This window comes from Canis aureus, chromosome 5 (genome assembly GCF_053574225.1).
Source record: "Canis aureus isolate CA01 chromosome 5, VMU_Caureus_v.1.0, whole genome shotgun sequence".
Classification (NCBI taxonomy): Eukaryota; Metazoa; Chordata; class Mammalia; order Carnivora; family Canidae; genus Canis; species Canis aureus.
In genome coordinates, this window is record NC_135615.1 from 6,043,107 (window position 1) to 6,068,733 (window position 25,627).

The window sequence follows — 25,627 nt, forward strand, 5'->3', positions numbered from 1 at the left end:
AGGGGCCTGGATGCTCCCGGGGCAGGAGGGGCAGGAGTGTCCTCGCTGTCCTGGGCCCTCCCCGCCTCGGCCTGTCCCGGGGAGAGCAGGATCCCGGCTGTGTCCCCTGGGGTCCGGGGCCTGCGCTGCTGGAGTCTGGCTCCCGGAGCCCCTCCCGACACACCGGCTTCTCCCCGAGGCCCCGCGCAGCGCGCTCCAGCCCTTTACGGAGCTGGGCCGGTGTGGGGGGCGCTCGACCCTGCGCACTTCCTCTGTCAGTGACCCCGGAGACTGGAGGTCCCCACCCCCCACGTCCTGGCGGAGTTCCCAGCTGAGCGCCTTTCCATCCCGGAGGAATCCGGGGCGGATTTTAAAGCTCCCACTTGTCTGCTTCTCCAGGGCTGCGCTTACCCGCCTGGGAGGCTTTCCCCGCTGCAGGCCTCAGCCCGGCTCCTCCGGTGCCCCTCCCCACTTGATTCTTTTTTATTTTTCTCCGCCTCCCTACCTTGTTAGGAGCGAAAACCCTTCTCTCTGTAGCGTTCTGACTGTTCTCTCTTTAAATCTCAGTTCGGGGGGATCCCTGGGTGGCTCAGCGGTTTGGCGCCTGCCTTTGACCCAGGGCTGACCAGGGCTGAGTCCCGGGATCGAGTCCCACGTGGGGCTCCCAGCATGGAGCCTGCTTCTCCCTCCTCCTGTGTCTCTGCCTCTCTCTCTCTCTTTCTCTCTCTATCATAAATAAATAAATAAATCTTTAAAAAAAAAATCTCAGGTCGGGCACTTGCCAGGGGAGGGGGGGGCACTTGACGGGATGAGCACTGGGTGTTATACTATATGTTGGCAAATCGAGCTCCAGTAAAAAAGTAAATAAAAATCAATCATCAATCAATCTCAGGTCGAATTCGTAGGTGTTCAGGATGATTTGAAAGTTATCAAGGTAAGTTGGTGGGGCCAGGTGCTTGAGGATCCCTACTCCTCCCTCACCTTGCCCCTGCCCCACCCAAGATGGGATTCTAAACAATCACCTTTGCAAACGAAATGAGTCAGAAATGTCTCATACTAAAATGAATTCTGAGGTATTTTCTTTAGTTATTTTGAAGTACGTGTGTATGTATTTGTACGTATGTATATTTTATTTTTTGGAATTATTATTTTTCTCCATGCATGTGTATATTTCTAAAAACCAACCCTGTACATTATGGTAAGTACAGAGGATTTTAAAAGAATACATATATATTTGTGGGTGAGTGTGTGTGTATGTATATACATATATACATACGTACATACATACACATACGGGTCTATATAGGGAGGAGTGAAGTTTGTAGTCCATTCATTAATTTAAATGCATTTGTCTGCAGGTGTCAAATAGTGACATTCATAATGCCCTTATCTGAAGTAGAAGTTTTTATTATTTTGGAAAATAGTATGGAATTTATGAGCTTTCCATAAGCACAAAACTCTTGCTACTAACAACATATGTTTTAGTTTTTGGCAATTCCTTCACCACCTCTATATTCATAGAGGGGTTAGTTTCACACTTCCACTGATGAACAGGAGGAAAAGTGTAGCCCGTTTTAAGACCTTACTTCAGATGTTAGTCTCCTACTTTTGAGATGAGTAACAATTTGCTCCAAGTAGTATCTGATTTCATTACAAGGAGCTTTTTTTTTTTAAATTTTTTTATTTATTTATGATAGTCACAGAGAGAGAGAGGCAGAGACATAGGCAGAGGGAGAAGCAGGCTCCATGCACCAGGAGCCCAATGTGGGCTTCGATCCCGGGTCTCGAGGATCGCGCCCTGGGCCAAAGGCAGGCGCCAAACCGCTGCGCCACCCAGGGATCCCTACAAGGAGCTTTTGAAATAATCATATGCTGTAATATATACTTACTGATAATTTATTGATAAGTCTTTTGTTCCTAGTAAAATAGCTCAGTGTATTTTCCCCTCTTCTGCATTTATTGCCATTTTAAACATCTGAAGAGGAAATAAAATTAGTTGCAGCCACAAATAATCTCATGATTTTTCTAGGAGCTACATAAATTTTACCTTAGTTAGTATTGGTATTTTGAAATATAAGGCTTTTTTTTTCTTTTTAAAAGACTTTATGGATTCATTTGACAGAGCACAAGCAGGGGGAGTGGAGGCAGAGGGAGAGAGAAAAGCAGGCTTTCTGTGGAGCAGGGAGCCTGACACGGGACTTGCTCTCAGGATCCGGGGACCATGACCTCAGCCGAAGGCAGAGGCTTAACTGACTGAGCCACCCAGCCACTCCTGAAATACAAGGCTTCTTTTGTATTTAAGATTCACACTAGAGAAGTAGCTGCAGTTTGGTGCCAGAATAGTGGTAGTGGGTACAAAGACCTGGGGAATGTCCTGCAGCTCACTTAGTATTTTTAACCTCTCCATTTTTGAATTGTGATAACTAAAAGAGATAATTAATGTGTGCAGACATGTTTGTAGTACAATGCCTAGATTTATTAGTTATCAGTAGATAAAATTCTTATAACTGAGTATAGAAATGTTAGAAAAGTCGAATACGTATGGAATATTCTCAGGACAAAGTGAGGTTAGGAAATTGAATCTGTCCAAATATATGCAGAGCTAAGGGTTTTCCTGTGGACTGTGTTAGACATGAGACTATAAACTCAATTTTAGTGTAGTCAGATGTATTAGTTTTTTTCTTTCAAGCCTTCTGAGTTTGTTGTAAACCAGAGAAAGACCTTTCCAATTCTGAGATTCTTAGGATTTTGTCATGATTTCTTTTTCCTTTCATGCATTCATTGCTTTCAATTAAACTTTTGAACTTTGGGGAATTTATGCTTGTATAAAAGTTTGAGCTTGGATCCAACTTTGTGTTTTTCCAGTTGGATATCCACTTAACTGCAACCCATTCCTTGTATAAACATAGGATATTCTTTGATTTCAGAGAAAATCATGATAATGTCATTTTATTGAGTTCCAGCTAAAAGACTCTTGTTTTACTTAGGTTTCTCCTCCTCATGAAAAAGAAAAAGGTCTGTTACATGAAAACCGCATGTTGCAAGATGAACTTGCCATGCTAAGACTGGAAATAGACACAATAAGGAATCAGAAGCAGGAAAAGAGGTATTGTGAAGACACTGAAACTGAAAAAGAAAAGAATGACAGTCTTCAAAACGCCATAAAACTGAATGAGGTAACATTAACAAATACAGTATTCCAATCTAGTGGGCAGCTGAATGTTGTGACAACTGAGAATACCATGCTGAACTCTAAATTGCTGGATGAAAAGCTAAACAGAGAAAGACTGGAAGCAAAACTTCAATCATACCGAGCTAGACTCGCTACAGCTATACAGGATCGTGATCAAAGTCAGGCATCAAAAAGAGACCTAGAACTTGCTTTCCAGAGAGCAAAAGATGAGTGGTGTCATTTACAGGACAAAATGAGCTTTGAGATGTCTAACCTAAAAGATAACAATGAGGTGCTTTCTCAGCAACTTTCTGAAGTCGAAAGTAAACTTAATGCCCTAGAAATTGAGCTGCAGTATACAAGAGATGCTCTCAGAGAAAAGACGTTGGCTTTAGAACATTTACAAAGAAACCCAAAACAAACACAGGGTCAGAAGAAGGAAATTGAGCAGAAATCTCAAAACGAACAAGGTAAAGTGAATGAATACATGGGAAAGCATGAATCCTTAGAAGAGAAATTATCTCAACTACAAAGTGAAAATATGTTGCTCCGAGAGCAACTAGATGATGCCTACAGCAGAGTGGAATGTAAAGAAAAGACTATAATTTATCTCAAAGACCAGGTTCAGGTTATTGTAAGAATGGTTCGAGTTGCAGGTGAAAAACGAGCTCTTCAACTGCGAGAAAGAAATAAGGAGTTAATCAATAAATGTAAACAGATAATGGAAAGAGCATTTAGATATGAAGATGAGAAAGAAGAAAGAGAAGTAAGTATTCAGAAAGACAAATATTTTTCAAGCTTCCTATTAGAAAGTTCAAAGTAATGTTTGGTTATGGCTTATTAGTACTATTTTTTTTTTTGGAGAGAAATAGTGCACCTGCACCTAAATGGGAGTGGGGCAGATGGAGAGGGAGAGAGAATCCAAAGTGGGCTCTATGCCCAGTGCAGAGCTCCACTTCATGACCCCGAGATCACGACCTGAATGATTATGGGTCAGTTTTGAATCTTCATAACTTGTATCCAGCAAATAAAAATTAGACCTGAAAGGTGCTTTAATTTGAATAAAAATGCACGTCATCTATGAGAAACTTCAAGAGGTTAAGTTATACATTGTTAAAGAAAGGAGTCTGATATTAATAATTTATTGTTAGTACTACTAAAATAGTTTTAATTCTTGTCACCACGTTTTAATACCATGATGAACAGATAAGTGGAAATGCTCATACCTGAGTGTTTTGACCTTGAGGTTCAAATAAGTGGATTACCTTGACAACTAACTCCAGATTTGTCACATGAACTGAAGTGTAGGTGCTGTATCTCAGTACTTTTTTTTGATAGCTTTTTAAGCATTTTCAGTTAGCATACTTTTATTTTTATTTATGTAAATTTAAATGTTTAGTCTCAAATCATTTATTCTTGTGACCTTTTCACTCTTTGAAGGCATCTACTTTTCACTAAATCATAATTTGGGATAACTGGTGACTTAGCAAAGCTGTATTTGATTTCATCTTCCCACCACGGTTTATAATTTAAGCATTTTTCAAATAATTTGCTCATTTCAAAACTCCATTGGTAACTACCATTTGGGCTTAAAATTTTCCAATAGAATTGTATCTTTGTGATTTATTAATTTGGCACTGGATCTCCATTTTCAGGCTACTGAGGGAGGGATGGCAGGATTCTTGTATAGCAGGAGTGGAGTGAGCATGAACAGGGGAGGGATCTCTAGGAGCTGAGGCCAGGAGGGAGGCAGAAGCCAGGTTATGTAGGGGGCTTGAGGGCCATTAGTATGACTTCACATTTGTTCTGAGATAGTAACCTATTGGAAGGATTTGAGCAGAGGATTGAGTATGTGAAGAACTTAGAAGTTAATTTTAGCCTCTAATAAAAAAGAGAGAAAATATTTGATTAATGTAGAATTTACCACTGCTAGTCTCACCTATACAATACCCATTTCTTTTTGAGACTTCAGCAGGCTGGGAAGCTTTGCAAATTCATCAACAAGGAATGGAGAGTGGGGCTGAAATAATTATCTGTGTAACATAATACTGACTAGGCAGGAGGGATAACACTTTTTGTGTCTTTAACTGAATTCACTTAGCAGTGTGTACATTCTAGGAATAAAAGGTGAGTTGATGTATGTGGTGATAAAGTACATACGTTAGAATTATATTATTAACATAATAATAGGATGATTTCTAAAATCAGTAACAGAAGGTCTTATTAGGTAGTTATGAGAGAACTTCAACAAGAACTGGCTGATGCCCTAAAAAAGCAATGTATGTCACAGGCTTCACCGGAGTTATCACATTATCGTATTAATTTAGAAGATGAGGTACAGGATTTAAAAACATTGGATCAAATCGAAAGTCACATATGTATTACATATAACATGTCAACAGTTCCTCTGTAGCTGGTTAAATAATATAAATGTTTTAGGATGCTAATTTCCATGGACCACTTTCTTTTGTATTTTCATTTCAATTTAGCATAATTTTAGTGTCTTCACCATGCACTTATTTATTAAATTCTGACTTTTCATTCTGCTCTCTCTGTGTTCTATGTTTTTCCTTATAGCATTTACCCATTCACAGAAATTGAGGGACTTTTTTCTCCTGCTATACGATTTTTTTTAACGATTTATTTATTTATTTATTTGAGAGAGAGAGAAAGAATGCATGTCCATGCACACTCATGAGTAGGGGGAGGGGCACAGGGAGAGAGAAAGAATCTCCAGGAGATTCCCTGCTGAGTACAGAGCCCCATGCCAGCTTAAACCCACCACCAATGAGATCATGACCTGAGCTGAAATCATGAGTTGGACGCCTAAACCAACTGAGCCACCCAGGTGCCCTAAAAACAATGTTTTCTACTGAGATCTCTATTACCATGATGAGGCGAGCTAGATAAAATCAGAAGATAAGGTTTAACGGAATGTTTCAGAAAATCGTCTTACTTCTCATCTTCACTTTTATTGATGGATATAGACTCTGTACTGATTTCAGGAAAACTTGTAAAGAAAGGTTACGACTAGTGGAACTGAGGCATTTCCTTCATTTTCTTTTCCTTTTATATATTTATTTTTAATATATTTATTTATAAATATTATAAAATATTTATATTTTTAATATTTATATATTAAAATGCATGGAAATATTCAGATGATGTATATAAAGCCAAAAGAGAGAATTAAGAAAATTATCTAGGTCCTGCCATTGACTCTTTTTAAAAGCTTTATTGAGCTATAAATACACCTACCATACAGTTGACCCATTTAACATGTGTTGTTGTCGCTGAGTATATTTATAGGGTTTTGCAACTATCACTGCCATCAGAACATTTTCGTCACCCTGAAAAAAAACCCTTAGCTGTTGCCCTTGACCTCGGGCAACCAGAAGTCTACTTCTTGTCTCCATAGAGTTGCCTATTGTGAATGTTTCCTATAAAGGGAGTCACACCACGTGTGGTCCTTTGCGACTCGCTTCTTTCACTTCCTGTTTTCAGGGTTCGCCTGTGTTCTAGCATATGTCAGTGCTTCATTTCTTTTTCTGGTCAGACAGTCCTCCATTGTGGGCTAACGCCCTTGTTAATTCATCATTTAATGCACCTTTGGGTTATTTCCACTTTGTGGCCATTAATAATGCTGCTGTGAACATTGGTTTAGTTGTGTGGACATCTGTATTTCTCTGCCATCAGATTTTATCCTTTAAGTTAATTGGGGTGATTTTACCATCTCTCACCCTTTTTTATTTACTCATTCTACCCTTTCTGTCTTTTTAGTTTCCCTTCCTCTTGCCTAATCCTACACTATTGAGTCCTGGCTCATTGTCTCTCATTCTCCATGAGGCTTTCTCTGATTATTGTAACTCCCCCTGAACTTACTTTCTTCACCCGTATTATCTAGTCTGTGCAGACCAGTTTAGTCCTTTATTTTACATGTATTATCTAGTCTGTGCAGACCAGTTTAGTCCTTTATTTTACATTGTTTTTATTTTTTTTCATGAGCGATAATTCTGTCTTCTTATGTACAAATGTATCTAAGAGGGAAAATATTTTATGTGTATGGTACCTGTCCTTGCCTAAATTTGAGAATATCTTAACAGTTTTTAGGATAAAATTAAGTACTTTATACCATAGCAGTAATTTCTGATTGAAACACATTGACATAACAAAGCTGTATTCTAAATGTATTTTAAGCAGTTAAGTGTAAAACTGAAAGCATTTAATCCGATCGGACAAAGTATTCAATCAGATGCTGTTTTTTTCTGATTATGGCAAAACAGTCTAAATATGCCTGCCTTCATTATGCAACCAGAACTGAGATTTACAGAGTTCCAGCACTTTACCAACTATAAAGCTCTGAGGACAGGTTTTTTTTTAAGTTTATTTATTTTATATAATCATTACATCTATTGTGGGGCTTGAACAGGAACTGAAGGTTAACCGTTGGATGTTCTTTTAACTGAGCCAGCGGGTGCCCCTGAGGGCAGCTTTTCTGATATGCCACACCACGGAGCCTTAATCTCTACTCATCAGAGTACTTGCTAAAGCCCTCTAACATAAACAGTTGCTAAGATGAACAATATGAACATAAAATGATTTGGGAACATTGGTTTAGCAAGAGTCCATTATTTCCACGTCAGTGGCTTTACCTTGCCTCTGATGGTCATGTAAGTTATGTATCACTCAGTGTAGGAGTTACTGTTTGCACTGTAGTCCATGAGCATTGTTCACTGAGTAGTATAGAGAGGAGGTAAATTAAAATTATTATAAGTGGAGGAAAGTACCATTGGCTAGTGGAACTTTTGAAAGTTTTTTCTTGAAGATTTAAAAAAAATTAACTTTTGTTTATTTACTCATAAGAGACAGAAAGAGAGGCAGAGACACGGGCAGAGAGAGAAGCAGGCTCCATGCAGGAAGCCTGATGTGGGACTTGATCCCAGGACTCCAGGATCAAGCCTGAGCCAAGTCCCAGTTCAAGTGATACATAACCGCTGAGACACCCAGGCGTCCCTTTTTTTAATATTTTACTTGAGAGAGAGAGAGAGAGGGAGAGGGAGAGAGAGAGAGAGAGAACATGAGTGCACAAGCAGGGGGAGGGGCAGAGAGAAAGGAAGAAGCAGACTCCCTGCTGAGCAGGAACCCTGATGTTGGGGTCTCAATCCCAGGACCCCAAAATCATGATCTGAGCCCACAGCAGATGCCTAACTGACTGAGCCACTGAGGCACCTGTAGTGAAAGTGTTTTGAAGTCCTGAGGCTATATCCTGGGCCTTATGCTCCCCATTTGCTACCGCTTTCAGTGGTATGAAGAATGATTTCAATATAACTTGTGTAAGAGACCACTTTCATTGGCCTGCCGTCTGCCTAAAATATCAAATATCATTAGAACGTAAAACACAACAACAATAATAATGCTAATTGCAGACACTTAGAATTTGGTATGTGCCACATACTCTTCTAAGTAGTTTATGTATATTCCCTAATTTAAACTTCCGACTATCACAGTGAGGTAGATACTATTATTAACTTCATTTTACACATGAAGAAACTGAGACACAGAATTTGAAGTAATTTTTCAAGGTCAAACAGCAAATGCCCAGGGGAGCTGGGAATTCAAATCCAGGCATTCTGGTTCCTACAGAGATCCTGCCTCAGAAGCTGTTACTTGAAATATCTGAGTGTCCCTGAAAGCAGCATGTTAACTTGTATAATCACTGGAATGCCCATGGTGATTTGTAAATGTGAATATTTAAAATTATAATTGATGTGGTGCTTGGAATAGAAAACTAGAAAAGTTTACCATAAGGTAATTTCCTGTCTTTCTGCCTTTGAACAATACGTAAATTTGTATGTGTACCTGATAAAATATAATTTAAAAACGTTAGAATGTTGTTTTTTAATACTAGAAGAGTGCTCAGAAAGCTTTTCTGTCAGGGGATTGTAAATATTTTGGGCTTTGCAAGTCATAGGTCTCTATTGTAGCAGTATAATTCTGGGGAAGCCTTAAATCAGTATGTAGAGGAAAATGTGGCTGTGTCCAGTGACATTGTATTTACAAAAACAGATGATGGTGGTTTTATACTAGATTGTCAGTAGTTAAAAGTATTTCTTTTCTTTTTTAGCGACAAGAAGCAAAGGAGTTACAAACAAAGGTTGTAAGGTGCATTCAGAAGTTCAGAGATGACATAAAAAAGTATGCAATTTATTTTAAGATTTTATTTATTCATGAGAGACACAGAGAGAGACAGAGACATAGGTAGAGGGAGAAGCAGCCTCCCTACAGGAAGCCTGATGCAGAACTCAATTCTGGGACTCCAGAATCGTGCCCTGATCCAAAGGGAGGCTCTCAACCACTGAGCCACCCAGGCGTCCCGCAACAGGACAAGTGAAAGCAGCACAGAAAATAACTTGAGTATTTATAAAGCAGATAAGTAGTATAGTATGAGAAATATATCCATTATGATAAATACATCGTTGTTTAGCTGGGTAAAAATATCAGCTTTGTGGGATTTTGAAATGCATAATTTTTGCTTACGATCCTTTTTTTTTTCTTTTTTGCTTACGATCTTTAAATTTTGTACATTAACCCCAAAACACAACCAGAAAAATGGCACAATTGCCAAATCTACTTTTTAAATTTCTAAGAATTTATGTAAGACCTTTAGATGTTTGTTTAGAAATTATGTGGTATGTTTAAAATTTGTGTCTGAGAATAAATATTTTAAAATATGCATTTTAGGCTTGAAGTTGAAAATGCCGAGTTAAAAGTTACAGTCAAGGAGCAAGCAGGCCAAATTGAACAGCTTCAGAAAGACCTGTTAAGTTCAAGTTCGGTAAGTCAGTCTCTTAATTTCTGTCCTAAGGAGAAGGAATTTTTATATCTCTAGTAGTAGTGTATAAGAACATTTTGGATAATATGAAAATTCTCACTCATAAAAATATTTATTATATTCATATGGTTGCTATTTAACTACTCTTGGTATAATTCCTCTTTATAGATAAAGTTGACTGAATGCATAAATTAATCATTTTTGTAGTAAGATTTTAATAAAAAGGATTGTGATAGCCTAAGCAAAACAGTATTTTATATATATATATATCACATTTTGTTTATCTGTCAGTGATCATTTGGGTTTTTCTACCTCTTAGCTATTGTTGGTAATGCTGCTATGAATATTGGTATACTAATGTCTGAGTCCCTGCTAATATTTTTCAATATGTTTAAAATTCCCCAAACTTTGAGTAATAATTTGATCTTGAATGCTGACTTTCTCTTGTAATCTCAACCCTTCACTGAGATTTTGAGAATGAATTACTTTACTAATAATTTGTGGTGATTTGTAATTACAAATTGGTAGTGTGTTGCCTTCATTAAGAATGACTACGAGGGGGATCCCTGGGTGGCTCAGTGGTTTGGTGCCTGCCCTGGGCCCAGGGCATGATCCTGTAGTCCCCGGATTGAGTCCCACATGGGGCTCCCTGCATGGAGCCTGCTCCTCCTCTGCATGTGTCTCTGCCTCTGTGTGTGTGTGTGTGTGTGTGTGAGTGTGTTTGTGTGTGTCTCATAAATAAATAAATAGAATCTTAGAAAAAAGCAGAATGACTACTAGGTAATTATGCAAACATTTTTCTCAAAGGGATGTAGTTTTCTCCTTGTTGGATTTTGTAAAGGAAAAGAGATGCCAGTGAAAAAGTAGAAATGACTGCTCAGTCAGGGCCTTAGAGAGTAACCTAGTGCTCCTAGCATTCATTGCAAGTTCAGAAACGAATGTTTTTCTATTACCTTGAGTTAATCATACTTTCAGAGATTTAACAGTCCAATCTCAGAAAAGATTAATGTGCAATCCAGGACTCCAGTTTATTGATAGGTAGTGAAAACTATATAACCATTTATAAGCAGTACAGGATTATCGTGCCATTCATACCGTCCTTTGTAGGAGTGGCTACCAATGATTTAAGATGAGAAGATTGCTTTGGGACTTCTAAGTTGGAACTATGAGGTAGATGGACCTACAACTAGTTTCTTTCAGTGACATAAGTTAGGTACATGCAAATTTCATTAAACAATCATACCTATCAGGGGAACTAGCACATTCTGTTGACTGGTCCTTTCTGTGGCCAAAGAAACATCGAAAAAAACTTTTTTTCCTGACTTCATATAAAACTGCTCAAGTTGCTTTACTGTACTTTTCATGCAGTTAACTTGACAAGGAGTCTTCTCTCTGACTGAGAGTGCCATGAGTTGTCCCCCTACAATATCACACAGGAATCTATTAGGAAGCCACCACATATTACAGAGTTTGTAAGAATATCCATAGATAATTCTGCATATTCCTATAGAAATGAATTAGGGTTATGGTATAAAATGATTAGCCACTTTAAGCTTACCCTATAAAATAAAAACTTAAATAGCTTTCCAGCAACTTAGTTCATAGCCCTAATTTCTCTAGAAGGTTCTCACCTCATGAATCCCCAGGACAGAGACTACATCTGTGTTAAGATATTTCATGGACACCATTTTGAGGTGAAGAAATATGGATTGGGAAGAAGAGTTAGCTCTAGCTGACTTAAGCCTCTGAAGAAAATAGTCAAGTATGTGTCTGAAAAGAACTTAGAAGAAGACTTCCGTAAGTTCACGTCTCTATGGAATAGGAAAGTATTCAAAAGGAAACAAAGGCAAACCGTTCATAATCCAACCCTTGGGAAGAACTTTTGCATTATTTTTTTTTGAACTTTTGCATTATAAAAGAAAAGCAAGACAAAGTACAATGGTCAGCATCCTGAGGGTAAAGGTGCCCCCCCCCCAGATTAAAAAATAATACACTGGGATCCCTGGGTGGCACAGCGGTTTGGCACCTGCCTTTGGCCCAGGGCGCGATCCTGGAGACCCGGGATCGAATCCCACGTCGGGCTCCCGGTGCATGGAGCCTGCTTCTCCCTCTGCCTGTGTCTCTGCCTCTGTGTGTGTGTGTGTGTGTGTGTGTGTGTGTGTGTGTGTGACTATCATAAATAAATTTTAAAAAATTAAAAAAAAATACACTCGGGATGCCTGGGTGTCTCTCTCATTAAGCGTCTGCCTTCAGCTCAGGGCATGATCCTGGAGTCCTGGGATGGAGTCCTCCATGGGGCTCCCTGCATGGAGCCTGCTTCTCTCTCTACCTGTCTCTTTGCCTCTCTCTCTCTCTCTCTCTCTCTCTGCCTCTCTCTCCCTGCCCCCCCGCCCTCTCCCTCCGTACCTCTCATGAATAAATAAATGAATAAATAAAATCTTTAAAAAATAACTCAAAGTAATCCCAAAAAGAGTCAAGATAAAATGTACAAGATTAACTGTGTGAGGTGCCTGTGTGGCTCAGTGGGTTAAACATCTACCTTAGGCTCAGGTCATCACCTCAAGGTCCCAGAATCGAGTCCTGTATACATCAGGCTCCCTCTGCAGCAGGGAGTCTGCTTCTCACTCTGTATCTGCTCCTCTCCCCATTCATGCTCTCTCTCTCTCTCAAATACATAAATTAAAAAAATATATAAAAATAACAGATTAGCTAACTAGAAAGGTAATGCACATCAGGTAACAGGTATTGAATGTGTGGTTGAAAATATTGTCTATGAGGAACTAGAAGGAAGATGGAAGCATACACATGACCTCAGTAAATGGGTCAAGGCTGAAAGTATAGAATAGAGCATCTGGTTTTGAAGCCTTGGGATTTGGAGAACTCTGAGAGGATGTGAAAAAGAGGAATAGCAAGGGTCCAAGGACTGAATGTCAGCGTTTGCTGTCATTTAGAAATGAAATGGGATTAGAAGAGCAGAGGGAAGATGTGGCATTGTTTTCAGCTGCTGCTGAGAAGTAAAGCAGGATCAGGACTTGTAAAAACAGATCCTTGATGATTGTCAAAACTTTTTAGTGGAATTCCAGGATTGAAAGTCAGATTTTAGTGTAAAAGACGCGATGAAAAGATGAATCTGTGGCTGAGATGACACATTAAAGAATGTTCGAGTCCAGTGAAAGGGGAAAAGCAAGATGATCGAAAATGCTGCAAGAGTAAGGAAACGTTTTTATAGAATATTGGGAAGCCTTGAATTTTATTTAGAGAGAAAAGTGGTCAATAGAAAAGAAGACATTAAAATCTTGCAGAGAAATGTTTGAAATGCTTGCAGAGAAGGAGAGTATCTCATCCTAAAGTCAGATGATCATCAAAATTATAATGGGGACAGTATGGGAATTTTTCAGAGACTGTATCTTAAGCTGTGATCTCACAAAACCCAGAGTATCTTAAGACATTGGTGAAACTCCTTCTAGGACATCTCTAGAAACTCAGATGTAAGTATAGCCACCTTAAAGATTTTTTCATTAATGTGGATTAAAAACCTCTGTATTTCCCAAGTAAATTTTGGCAATTTAAATTCTAGAAACAAAAATGATGAAAATATAAACTCAGTTGAAGCTGTTTTAACAAACATCCTTATTTTTGAGATTTCTTTTCATTGACATTTGGTTCATAACCTACATTTTATATGTATTTTATAAACCTGTCTAAACACATATTACTCATGGATTCATGAGAAATAGCATTTTATAAAAGAAGAAGGAGTCTCTTGATTTTTGAAACTAATGTTCTTAAAAAATTGTTTCCAAAGTGTGGTGATGAAAAGGAAAACCTAAAGAAATGTATGGAGTTAAAACAGCCTTTGCAGTTCAGGTTGGATCAAGAAGTGAAGAAAAATGAGGAATTGGAAAAAGAGAATACTGGGTAAGACTAATATTTCACATCACTTTAACCATTAATTAACTAATTTATCTGTAATTGTAGTTTATAAAAACCTAAATAGAAATTCTTGCCAAAATACTACATTTACTCTTCCGTGATTCCTTAAATAATAACAACAATGCCTTTGACATATATTGTCAACTGCGCTTTTCATTGTCCACCGTGAATTTTTTCTGCAAGATATCTTTGTTCTTAGGTAATCTTTCCTTTTAATAGTGTTCTTTTCTTAGAGCAGATATCCTAATCTCTAAAAACTTAACTGTGTCATATAACAACATCAAAAGTTATCTTGGATTTGCTTGTATTTCTTTTTATTTTATATTATTTATTTGAATTCAAATTAATTAACTTATAGTGTAATATTAGTTTCAGAGGTAGAGTTCAGTGATTCATCAGTCTTATGTAACACCCAGTGCTCATGCCATCACGTGCCCTCCTTAATCCCCATCAGGCAGTTACCCCATCGCCCCCAATCCCTTCCCCTCCAGCAACCCACAGTTTGTTTTCTAGTATTGAGTGACTTATGGTTTGTGTCTTTTTCTGATTTCATCTTGTTTTACTTTTCCTTCCCTTCCCCTATGCCCGGAGCCAAAGGCCTACTCTCAGCCACTGAGCCACCCAGGGGTCCCAAGATTTCATTATTTATTGGCTGAGTAATATTCTGTTCTCTCTCTCCCTCCCTCTCTCTCTCTCTCTCTGTCCAATAAACAAATAAATATGATTATTTATTTATATCACACCTTCTTTATACATACCTCTTTCAAAGAACATCGGATCTCCTAGTTTGGCTATTGTGGATATTTACTGGTATAAACATATGGGTGCAGGTGCCCCTTTGGATCCTGACCAAAGTGATCTTTGGGATTCATACCTTCTAGTGCAATTGCTGGGTTTTACATAGGTAGCTCCTTTTTCAACTCTTTGAGGAACCTCTGGTACTGATTTCCAGAGTGGCTGCACCAGGTTGCATTCCCACCAACATCGTAAGAGGATCCCCCTTTCTCTGCATTCCTGCCAACATCTGTCATTTCCAGACTTGCTAATTTTGGACATTATGAAAGGTGTGAGGGGGAAACTCACCATGGTTTTGATTTGTATTTCTCTGGTGCCAACTGATGTTGAGCATGTTTTCATGTGTCTGTTGGCCATATGTATGTCTTCTTTGGAGACATGTCCTTTCATTTCTTCCCATTTCTTCATTGGGTTATCTTTCTTTGGGTGTTGACTTTGATTAGCTCTTTATAGACTTTGCATACCAGCCTTTTATCTGATAAGGCATTTGCAAACACCTTCTGCCATTCTGTCAGTTGTCTTTTGGTTTTGTCAACTGTTTCCTTGCTGCGTAAAAGCTTTTTATCTTGATGAAGTCTCAGTAGGTCATTTTGGCGTCTGGTGACATGTCTAGCAAGAAGTTGCTGCAGCCAAGGTCACAGAGGTTGCTGGCTGTGTTCTCCTCTAGGATTTTAATGGATTCCTATCTTACATTTGGGTGTTTCATCCATTTTGACTCTATTTTTGTGTATGGTGTAAGAAAATGGTCTAGTTTTATTCTTCTACATGTGGTGGTCTGATTTTCCCACACCATTTGTTGAAGAGACTGCTTTGTCTCCATTGGATTTTCTTTCCAGTATTGTTGAAGAGGAGTGGACCATAGAGTTGAGGGTCCACTTCTGGATTTACTCTTCTGGGCCATTGATTGACATGTCCGCTTTTGTGCCAGGACCATACTGTCCTGTTGATCACAGCTTTGCAATGGAGCTTAAAGGCTGGCTTCTAATGCCACCAGCTTTGGCTACGTTTTTCAACATACCTTTGGCTATTCGGGGTCTTCTAAGGTTCCAAAGAAATTTTAGTATTATTTACTCCAGCTGTATGCAAAGAAGTTGGGGGCAGCCCAGGTGGCTCAGCGGTATAGCTCTGCCTTCAATCCAGGGTGTGATCCTGGAGACCCAGGATCGAGTGCCACGTTGGGCTCCCTGCATGGAGCCTGCTTCTCCCTCTACCTGTGTCTCTGCCTCTCTCTCTCTCTCTCTCTCTCTCTCTCTCTCTGTGTCTAATGAATAAATAAATAAAAAATCTTAAAAAAAAAGTTGGTAGTATTTTGATAGAGATTGCATTGAATGTAGAGATTGCTCGAGCTTGCATAGACATTTTAACAATATTTGTTCTTCCAATCCATGAACATGGAATGATTTCAGTTCTTTATGATTTCTCAATTTCTTTCCAGAATGTCCTGTCTTCTTCAGAGTACAGATCCTTGTCTCTTTGGGTGGGTTTATTCCAAGGTATCTTATGGTGTTTAGTGCAATGGTAAATGGAATTGACTCCTCAGTTTCTCTTTCTTCCATCTCATTGTTAGTGTATAGAAATGCAACTGATTTCTGTGCATGGATTTCCTATCCTGCTGCTTTGCTGAATTCAGGAAAGGGTCCTAACAATGTTGGCGTAGAGTCTTTTGGGTTTTCCACATAGGATATCATGTCCTCTGAGAAAAGTGAGAGTTTGAGTTCTTTTCTGATTCAGACGCCTTTTTATTTCTTTTTGTTGTCTAAATGCTGAGGCTATGTCGAACAACACTGGTTGTCCAGAGAGTGGACCTCCCTGTTGTGTTCCTGACCTTAGCGGCAAAGCTCTCAGTTTTTCCCCATTAAGAATAGCATCGGGTGTGGGCTTTTCGTAGATGGCTTTTATGATATTGAGATATGCTCCCCTCCTCCCTGCACTGTGAAGAGTATTGATCCGGAAAGGGTGCTGCACTTTGTCAACTGCTTTTTCTGCATCTCTTGAGAGGATCCTATGGTTCTTATCCTTTCTTTTATTTCTGTAGTGTATCACATTGATTCATCTGCAGATGTCGAATCACCCTTGCAGCCCAGGCATAAAACCCACTTGGACATGGTGAATCATCCTTTAATGTACTGTTGAATCCTCCCAGCCAGTGTCTTGTTGAGAATTTTGGCATCCGTGTTCATCAGGGATATTGGAGTGTAATTCTCCTTTTGGGTGGGGTCTTGCTCTGGTTTTGCGATCAGAGTAATGTTGGCCTCACAGAGAACACTGGAAGGTTTCCCTTCCATTACTAATTTTTATAAACAGCTCCGAAGAATAGATTAATTCTTCCTGGAATGTGTGGTAGAATTCTCCTGGGAAGCCTCCTGGTCCTGGACTCTTGGTTGTTGGCAGATATTTGATGACTGCTCCCATTTCCTTGCTGGTTATGGGTCTGTTCAGGTTTCCTGTGTCTTCCTGTTTCAGTTTTGATAGGAAGGGATCCATTTCTTCCAGATTGCTTACTTTGTTGGCATATAGTTGCTCAGAATGTGTTCTTATAGTTGTCTATATTTCTCTGGTGCTGGTCGTGATCTGTCTTCTTTCATTCACGATCTTATTTCTTTGGGTCCGTTCTCTTTTTGATATGTCTGTCCAGGGGTTTATTGATCTTATTCTGTCAAAGAACCAGCTCCTGATTTCATTGATGTGTTCTACTGTTCCTTTGGTTTCTATTTCATTGATTTCTGCTCTGATCTTTATGAATTCTCTTCTCCTGCTGGTTTTAGGTTTTAATCTTCTGTTCTTTTCCAGCTCCTTTAGGTGTAAGGTTAGCTTGTGTACTTAGGACCTTTCTCATTTCTTGAGAAAGACTTGTATTGCTATATACTTCCTTCTTAGGATGACCTTTGCTACATCCCAGATGTTTTGAGCAGTTGCGTTTCCATTTTTGTTTGTTTCTATGAGGTTTTTAAAACTGTGCTTTTATTCCCTGGCTTGATTCTTTAACCTCCGTGTATTTGAATTCTTTCCAAATTTCCTCTTGTGATCAAGTTTCAGTTTCAAAGCATTGTGGTCTGAAAGTATGCAGGGAATGATCCCAATCTTTTGGTATCAGTTGAGACCTCATTTATGACCCAGTACGTGATCTAGTATGGAACATGTTCCATGTGCACCCGAGAAGAATGTGTATTCTGTTGCTGTAGGATGGAATGCTCTGAAGTTATCTGTGAAGTCCATTTTGTGCAGTGTGTCATTCAAAGCCCTTGTGCCCTTGTGGATCTTCTGCTTAGATGATCTGGCCGTTACAGTGAGTGGTGTGTTAAAGTGCCTACTATTATTGTATGACTATCAATGTGTTCCTTTAATTTTGATATTAATTGGTTCATAAGGGGGTCTGGGTGGCTCAGTCGGTTAAGCCCTTGCCTTTGGTCAGGTCATGTTCTCAGGGTCCTGGGATGAAGCCCTCATCAGGCTCCCTGTTCAGTGGGGAGTCTGCTTCTCCCTCTCCTGCTGCCCATGCTTCTGTTCTCTCTCTGTGTCAAATAAATAAATAAATGAAATCTTAACAGAAAATCGGTTTATATAGTTGGCTGCTCCTACTTTAGAGGCATTAAAACTTATAATTGTTCAATTTTCTCTTTGGATAGACCATTTAATTATGGCATAGTGTCTTTCTTCATCTCTTAATGCAGTCTTTGGTTTAAAATACAACTTGTCTGATATCAAGATTGCCACCTCAGTTTTTTTTTAATGTCCTTTAATATGATAAAATGGTTTTCCACCCCCTCACCTTCAATCTGGGGTTGTCTTTGTGTCTAAAAATGAGTCTCTTACAGATAGCATATCGATGGGTCTTGCTTTTTTTTTTTTTTTTTTTAATCCACTGGGATACCCTGTGTGTTTTGGTTGGGGCATTTGGCTTGTTTACATTCAGAATAACGATTGAAAGATATGGATGTAGTGCCATTGTATTACGTGTCAAGTCTGTGTTTTGGTGTACTGTGTCTGTTCCTTTCTGGTCTGTGTTATTTTTGGGCTCTCTGTTTTCTTAAAGGTTCCCCTTGCAGGGCTGTTTTAGGGATCACAAATTCTTTTAGTTTCTGTTTGTGCTGGAAGCTTTTTATCTCCCCTTGTATTTTGAATGAGAGCCTTGCTGGATAAAATTCTTAGCTGTAGATTCTTCTCATTGAGCACCCTGAGTATATCATGCCAGCTCTCTCTGGCCTGCTATCTCTTTGGATAGATCCGCTGCCAGTTGAATATTTCTCTCCTTCTTAGTTCAGGGCCTCGTGTTCCAAGCTGCTTTCAGGATTTTCTCTTTGGGTCTGAAATTTGCAAGCTTTGCTTGGAGATATTGACCTATTTTTTATTGATTTTGAGGAAGGTTCTCTGTGCCTCCTGGCACTTGAGTGCCTGTTTCTTTCCCCAGATGAGGGAAGATCTCTGCTATAATTTGCTCAAATAGGCCTTCTGCCCCCTCCTTCCCCTCTTTTTCTGGGATCCCCATTATTCTAACATTGTTTTGCTGTGTGGTACGAATCATCTCTCAAATTCTCCTGTCATAGTCCAGTGGTGTTTCTCTCGCTTTTCCTCAGCTTCTTTATTCTCCATTGTTTTGTCTTCTATATCACTACTTCTCTGTGAAGCCTCATTTATCCTAGCAGTTAGAACCTTCATTTTTTATTGCATCTCACTAAGATTAGCCTTTTTTATCTCAACTTGATTAGATATCAGTTGTTTTATTTCTCCAGAAAGGCATTCTCTAGTGTCCTCTGAGTGTCTCTTAAGCCCAGCTATTATCTTGATGGTCATTCTTCTGAACTCTCGCTCCAGCCTCTTCCTTCTATCCATGCTGATTAGGTTCTGGGCAGTCAGTACTACCTCTTGTTCTCTTTGTGGCGGTGAGTTTTTCCATCTTGTCATTCTGTCCAGAGAAGAAGAGATGAGTGAGAGAACAGAATAGAAAAATATCAAGAATGACCCCAGATAAATACATGCTAAACAAATCAGAAGAGACCCGAAGCCAATTTAAAGGTTAACAAAGGAGATAATAGAATTAGAGAGATCAAGAGAGCAGAGCAGTACACCGATACTATGTGAATTTTGGTCTTTTTGTTAGGAAATTGCATCCCCAAATGGTTAAGAGGAAACCTTGTATATATACAAAAATAAAATTAAATACAAGGAAAGTCTAGAATGTAAGTGTAAAAATGGAAATTAAAAGTCAAAATAAAAAGGATATTATCAGAGATCCCTGGGTGGCGCAGTGGTTTTGCGCCTGCCTTTGGCCCAGGGCGTGATCCTGGAGACCCGGGATCGAATCCCACGTCGGGCTCCTGGTGCATGGAGCCTGCTTCTCCCTCTGCCTATGTCTCTGCCTCTCTCTCTCTGTCTTTTTTCTCTCTCTCTTTTCTCTCTCTCTCTCTCTCTGTGACTATCATGAATAAATTTTTAAAAAAGGATATTATCACCCAGTTGAACAGAACTGAGCAATATACCATATCCTATGTCTTTTTGTTAGAGAAATATATCCCAAAGGAAAAACAAGCAGGACTTACATGTATATAGAAATAAAATTAAGTACGGTGAAAGAATAGAATGTAACTCTGAAGGTGAAAGTTAACCAAGACTTGCAAAAAGTGGTCACTTTTCTATTTGTAGAAATGCTGCAATTCTTTCCTTAGATGTCTGGTTGATTTCACAGGTGTTCAGAATGATTTGAAAGCTCTCTGGCTGAATTTCTGGGATCAGACAAAACTATGTTCTCCTCTTGCTCTGCCATCTCTGACTCAAGTGGCTTACATTTTCTTCCTGCGTTTTCTAGTTATAAAATATGTCATTCATACAAAAATACATGTCTGACTTCATGAAGAATAAAATGAGCAACTTCACTACTCAGATTTTTAAAAAAGTCTTTCCGATGTCTCTGAAGCTCCCACCTGGCTTCCTTTCTGCTTATTTGCTGAGTATTTAAGTTTTGCTCTGATCCGCCAAAACTTTTCTGTCATTTAACTTTGTTTCTCTGCATTGTTTGGCATCCTTCACTTTCCTAAGAATGTACTAGCCAAGGTATTAGATTTTTGTTTAAAACAGTCTCATAGGCCATCATCATACATTCTCTCTCTGCTGATTTCCTTTCTTCTAAAGCTCTGCCTCTTCCTTCTTCCTCTGAATTCAAACTTTATAAATATTTTTCTTTCCTGTTTCTCTTTCTGTTTTGAATGATCTCCTTTGATGTTTTTTGTCTGTATTTTCTTTCCTTCTTTTAGACTGGGGTAGGTGGGTACCAAAATGTATTTTTGTGTCTTTATAAAACATTAATAGATGAGGATGCTTTTCTTCCTCACCGTGGATTACTAGCCTCTACTACCTAATAATAGATTAATTTTTATATTCACATACTGAAAATAGATATTAATAATAACTTACAAGAACTCTTAATATAGTTACCCTGTTAACCCTTCAACTGCCATATGTGTCATAAAAATCTTTTCCATATTTTTTTACTTAGCAATGTAATTTAGTTGGTATTCTCTCAAACAATGAGAGATTGGAACAAATGAGATATCATAAGTATAGATTTGTTTATGTGATAGAACATATTATCTATTTAAATAAGTATTAAATATTTCTTCTTAAAGGACCTGACTTACTCATTCTATACCTTCTGCAGGCTTAAGAACCACTTAATAAACATGTTAAGAAGGATATTAAGTAAATATGAAAATGGAGAGCTTCCTTTCTATGGAGATTTAAAAACCAGTCAAACGGAAATGGAAATTCAGATTAATATGCTAAGACAGAAGGTAATTTTTAATTAGTTTTGGGACTCTAAAATCATTGGGAAATAAATCCCTCTGTGCTTTGAGCAGTAAAATACAGATTTTCCTAGTAATCTTACATACTTGATATATATTTTTGGTAATAACTTTATTGAGATATAATGAACATAAGATGCATATTCAGGGATCCCTGGGTGGCACAGTGGTTTGGCGCCTGCCTTTGGCCCAGGGCGCGATCCTGGAAACCCCGGATCGAATCCCACGTCGGGCTCCCGGTGCATGGAGCCTGCTTCTCCCTCTGCTTGTGTCTCTGCCTCTCTCTCTCTCTCTCTCTCTATGTGACTATCATAAATAAATAAAAAATTAAAAAAAAATTAAAAAAAAAAAAGATGCATATTCAAAGACTACCACAATCCATTTTAGAACATTTTGTCACCGTAAAAATAAACCCTATGCCCTTTAACTGGCACCTCATGCTAGTTTCCCCCTCCCTATTCTTCTTAGCCATAGGTAGTCACCGTTCTAGTCTCTGTCTCTATCGATTTGCTGCTGATTTTGGACAGGTCATCTCAATGGAATCACCAAATATTTGATCCTTTGTGACTGCCTTCTTTGGTTTAGCATGGTTTTAGATTTATTTTGTGCCATGTGTCAGAACTTTATTATTTTTTTATTTCTGAATACTATCCCACCATATGGACAGCCCACGTTTTATTTATGTATTTATCATTTGGTGGACGTTTGAGCTGTTACACTTTTTGGCTGTTGTTAATAATGCTGTTGTGAATACGCATGTACAAGCTTTTGCGTGAACATTTCACTTCTCTTGGGTATATACTTATAAATGGAATTGTTAGTTCATATGTTAAAGGACCTTTAACATTTTTGGTTTAAACCTTTTGAGGAACTGCCAGACTATTTTCCAAACTGGCTGCACCATTTTACATTTATGTCACCAGTGTTTGAGGATTCTCATTTTCCCTGATTCTTGTCAATGTTTGTCATTATCTGTTGTTTTTGTTATAGCTATCCTATTGGGTGTAAAATGACACGTTGTAGGGGTATTTTCATTTGTTTCAAATTTTTATTTGAATTCTCGTTAGTTGACATATCATGTAATCTTGGTGTCAGGAGTAGAATTTAGTGATTCCTCACTTAAATACCCAGTGCTCATCAGTACAAGTGCCTTCCTTAATACCCATCACTCATCTAGTCCCCCCTGCCCACCTCGACAGCAACACTTAGTTTATTCTCTGTGGTTGAGAGTCTCTTATGGTTTGCCTCTCTTTCTCTCCTTTTTTTCCACCTTCCCCTATGTTCATCTGTTGTTGGCTTTTTTTTTTTCTTAATTCCACATAGGAGTGAAATCATATGGTATTTGTCTTTCTCTGACTTATTTCACTTAGCATAATACACTTGTTGAGTTCCATCTGTCTTGTGGTTTTAATTTGCATATTTCTTAGAACTAGTGATGTTGAGCATCTCACTTTATATGTGGTCATTATTCATTTCTATATCTTGCTTAAAGAACTAATCATTTATTTTGCCCATTTTTATATTGGACTGTCTTTTCATTATTGTAAGAGTTCTATCTATATCCTAACTACAGACCCCTTATCAGGGATATGATTTTCAAATATTTTATTCATCACCTTGCCTTTTCACTTTTGCTTGATGGTTACATTTGAAGCATAGAAGCTTTTATTTTTTAGATTTTGATGAAATCCTTAATCTGTTTCTGTCTTTTGATGCCATATTTAAGAAACTGTTGCCAAATGCAATCACGAACATACACACCTGTTTTTTCTATGAGTTTTATAATTTTAGCTCTTAATATTTCTTTTCTTTTTTTTTAATATTTTTTTTCAATTTTTATTTATTTATGATAGTCACAGAGAGAGAGAGAGAGAGAGGCAGAGACACAGGCCGAGGGAGAAGCAGGCTTCATGCACCGGGAGCCCGATGTGGGATTCGATCCCGGGTCTCCAGGATCGCGCCCTGGGCCAAAGGCAGGCGCCAAACCGCTGTGCCACCCAGGGATCCCTAGCTCTTAATATTTCATGTTAAGTTTGTACATATGTTGTGAGGTAGAGGTCTAATTTTATTACTTTGTGTGTGGATATCCATTTGTCTCAGTACCATTTGTTAAAAAGACTATTCTTATTCCATTTTAGTGTCTCGACACCCTTGTTGAAAATCAATCCACCATAATTTGAGAGTTTTTTTTTTTTTTAATTTTTTTATTTATTTGTGATAGTCACAGAGAGAGAGAGAATGAGGCAGAGACACAGGCAGAGGAGAAGCAGGCTCCATGCACCGGGAGCCCGACGTGGGATTCGATCCCGGGTCTCCAGGATCGCGCCCTGGGCCAAAGGCAGGCGCCAGACCGCTGCGCCACCCAGGGATCCCCTTATAATTTGAGAGTTTATTTTTAGATTCTCAATTCTAATACATTGACCTATATGTCTATCCTTAGGCCACTACCAAATCAAATTTTATGAGAATTCTTTCCTAGTCCTCTTGCAAATTACCACTCATTTATATTACAATTATGTAATAAGTCAATGTAGTAGAACCTAACTTTACTCCTGTAGAGACTTATACTTTTTGAAGGAGCCTTTTGCCAGCTTATGTCTTGCTGACTACCTGACACAATGAGAAGCCAGGCTCAAAAAGATAGAGTCCCATTTCTCTTCTCCAGTAATACCTGTAGTTTCTCACTCAGTGCCTCCCGCATCCATTTCCATCGTCTTGGTTGTAGGATCCACTGTCTACTATGTACTTCGTTGTGTTTTATTAACTTGTTATAATGCATAGACTCACCCATAGATTTCACCATCTAGGATATAAAGGATTAACTCTGGGTTATCAGCCTTCCTGTTTGGAAGTCTTGCTAATCCATCATCTTAAAGTTCACAATTAGATACTCTTTTGACCTGGTTCTTGTGCATACAAGACTGGCGCCGATCCCGTTCTTGGCACAGATCCTACATTCTTGGAAAACAGAGTTGCCTGTATCCATCTTCTTTTACTGAAATAGAAAGATATGCATAGCTGTACTTTGATAGGTCAATACGTAATTAATAGAATAAACATTTCATTACATTATGTCAAGAATACACCTGTAAAATATCTTGTTGCATTTAATTGAATTATCAGGGAAGCCCGGGTCCTCAGTGGTTTAGCACTGCCTTCAGCCCAGGGCGTGATCCTGGAGACCCAGGATTGAGTCCACGTCAGGCTCCTTTCATGGAGTCTACCTCTCTCGCTGCCTGTGTCTCTGCCTCTGTCTCTCTGTGTGTGTCTCTCATGAATAAATAAAATATTTTTAAAAACAATCAAATTATCAGAGACAAATAGTAGGCGAGCAATTTGAATCACAAAAAAATTTCAAAGTGAACCTATATGATATGGAGAAGCATTCTAGTACGATATAAAGATGAGATAGTCTTACTACCTCCCCTGAAAAATAAGCTTGCAGTAAGATAAAGGAGAAATTATATTTAATTTAAGTGTGCCAAAGGACAATACATTTGTTTCGCTAATGAAAAGATTAGAAATTATTCCATAACGTTCTCCTTATGTCATCACTGATGAAGGGAGAATGAAGATTATTGATTTAAAAGCACTCAATGCTGCCTTTCTTTTAGAATTGCAGTTACTTGAATTCAGATAAAAGGTTCCGTTTTGCTTATTAAACTTTTACTAGTTGTTCAGCTGTTATACTTCAAATCACATGTCTCTCTGCTTGCCAGTCGTTTTTCTCCCCTAACATGAGGGGAAATTTAAAAGAGGAGTTCTTGTCTAGTTTTAATAATTTGTAATTGAAGGGATTCTTTAGAAAAAATGTCTTAGAGAAAGGAAGATGGTGGCAGGGTAGGAGGAGCCTAGACTCACCTCATCCCACTAATACAACTAGATACCTATCAACTCATCCTACATACCCCAGAAATCTACCTGAATACTGACAGAACAAAGGTCACAACTAAAGAGAGAGAAGAGGCCACTTTAAAGAAAGTCGGAAGTACAGAGATATAGTTTAGAAGAGAAAGAGATCCTATCTGCAGCAGATGGGAGGGAGTAGTGGTCCCAGCGAAGGGCAGGAGAGAACACCTGGGAATGCACGTAGCCACTGGCTTGGAAAAGGAGAGTGGC

At 38.6% G+C, this 25,627-nt stretch overlaps 1 protein-coding gene across 9 annotated transcripts in view; it reads left to right on the forward strand.

Moving 5' to 3' along the window:
- Positions 1-25,627, forward strand: part of LOC144313633 (ankyrin repeat domain-containing protein 26-like) — a 212,726-nt gene that overhangs the window by 160,406 nt on the left and 26,693 nt on the right. For 3 of the 9 annotated variants that reach the window (XM_077896678.1, XM_077896679.1, XM_077896683.1), the window contains exons 28-32: positions 2,967-3,917; positions 9,276-9,346; positions 9,893-9,986; positions 13,789-13,901; positions 21,364-21,496. In XM_077896678.1, the coding sequence (XP_077752804.1) occupies positions 2,967-3,917; positions 9,276-9,346; positions 9,893-9,986; positions 13,789-13,901; positions 21,364-21,496 (1,362 nt within the window). The remainder of the gene's footprint in view (positions 1-2,966; positions 3,918-9,275; positions 9,347-9,892; positions 9,987-13,788; positions 13,902-21,363; positions 21,497-25,627) is intronic. The other 6 variants (XM_077896684.1, XM_077896681.1, XM_077896685.1 and 3 more) reach the window with 4 other exon arrangements.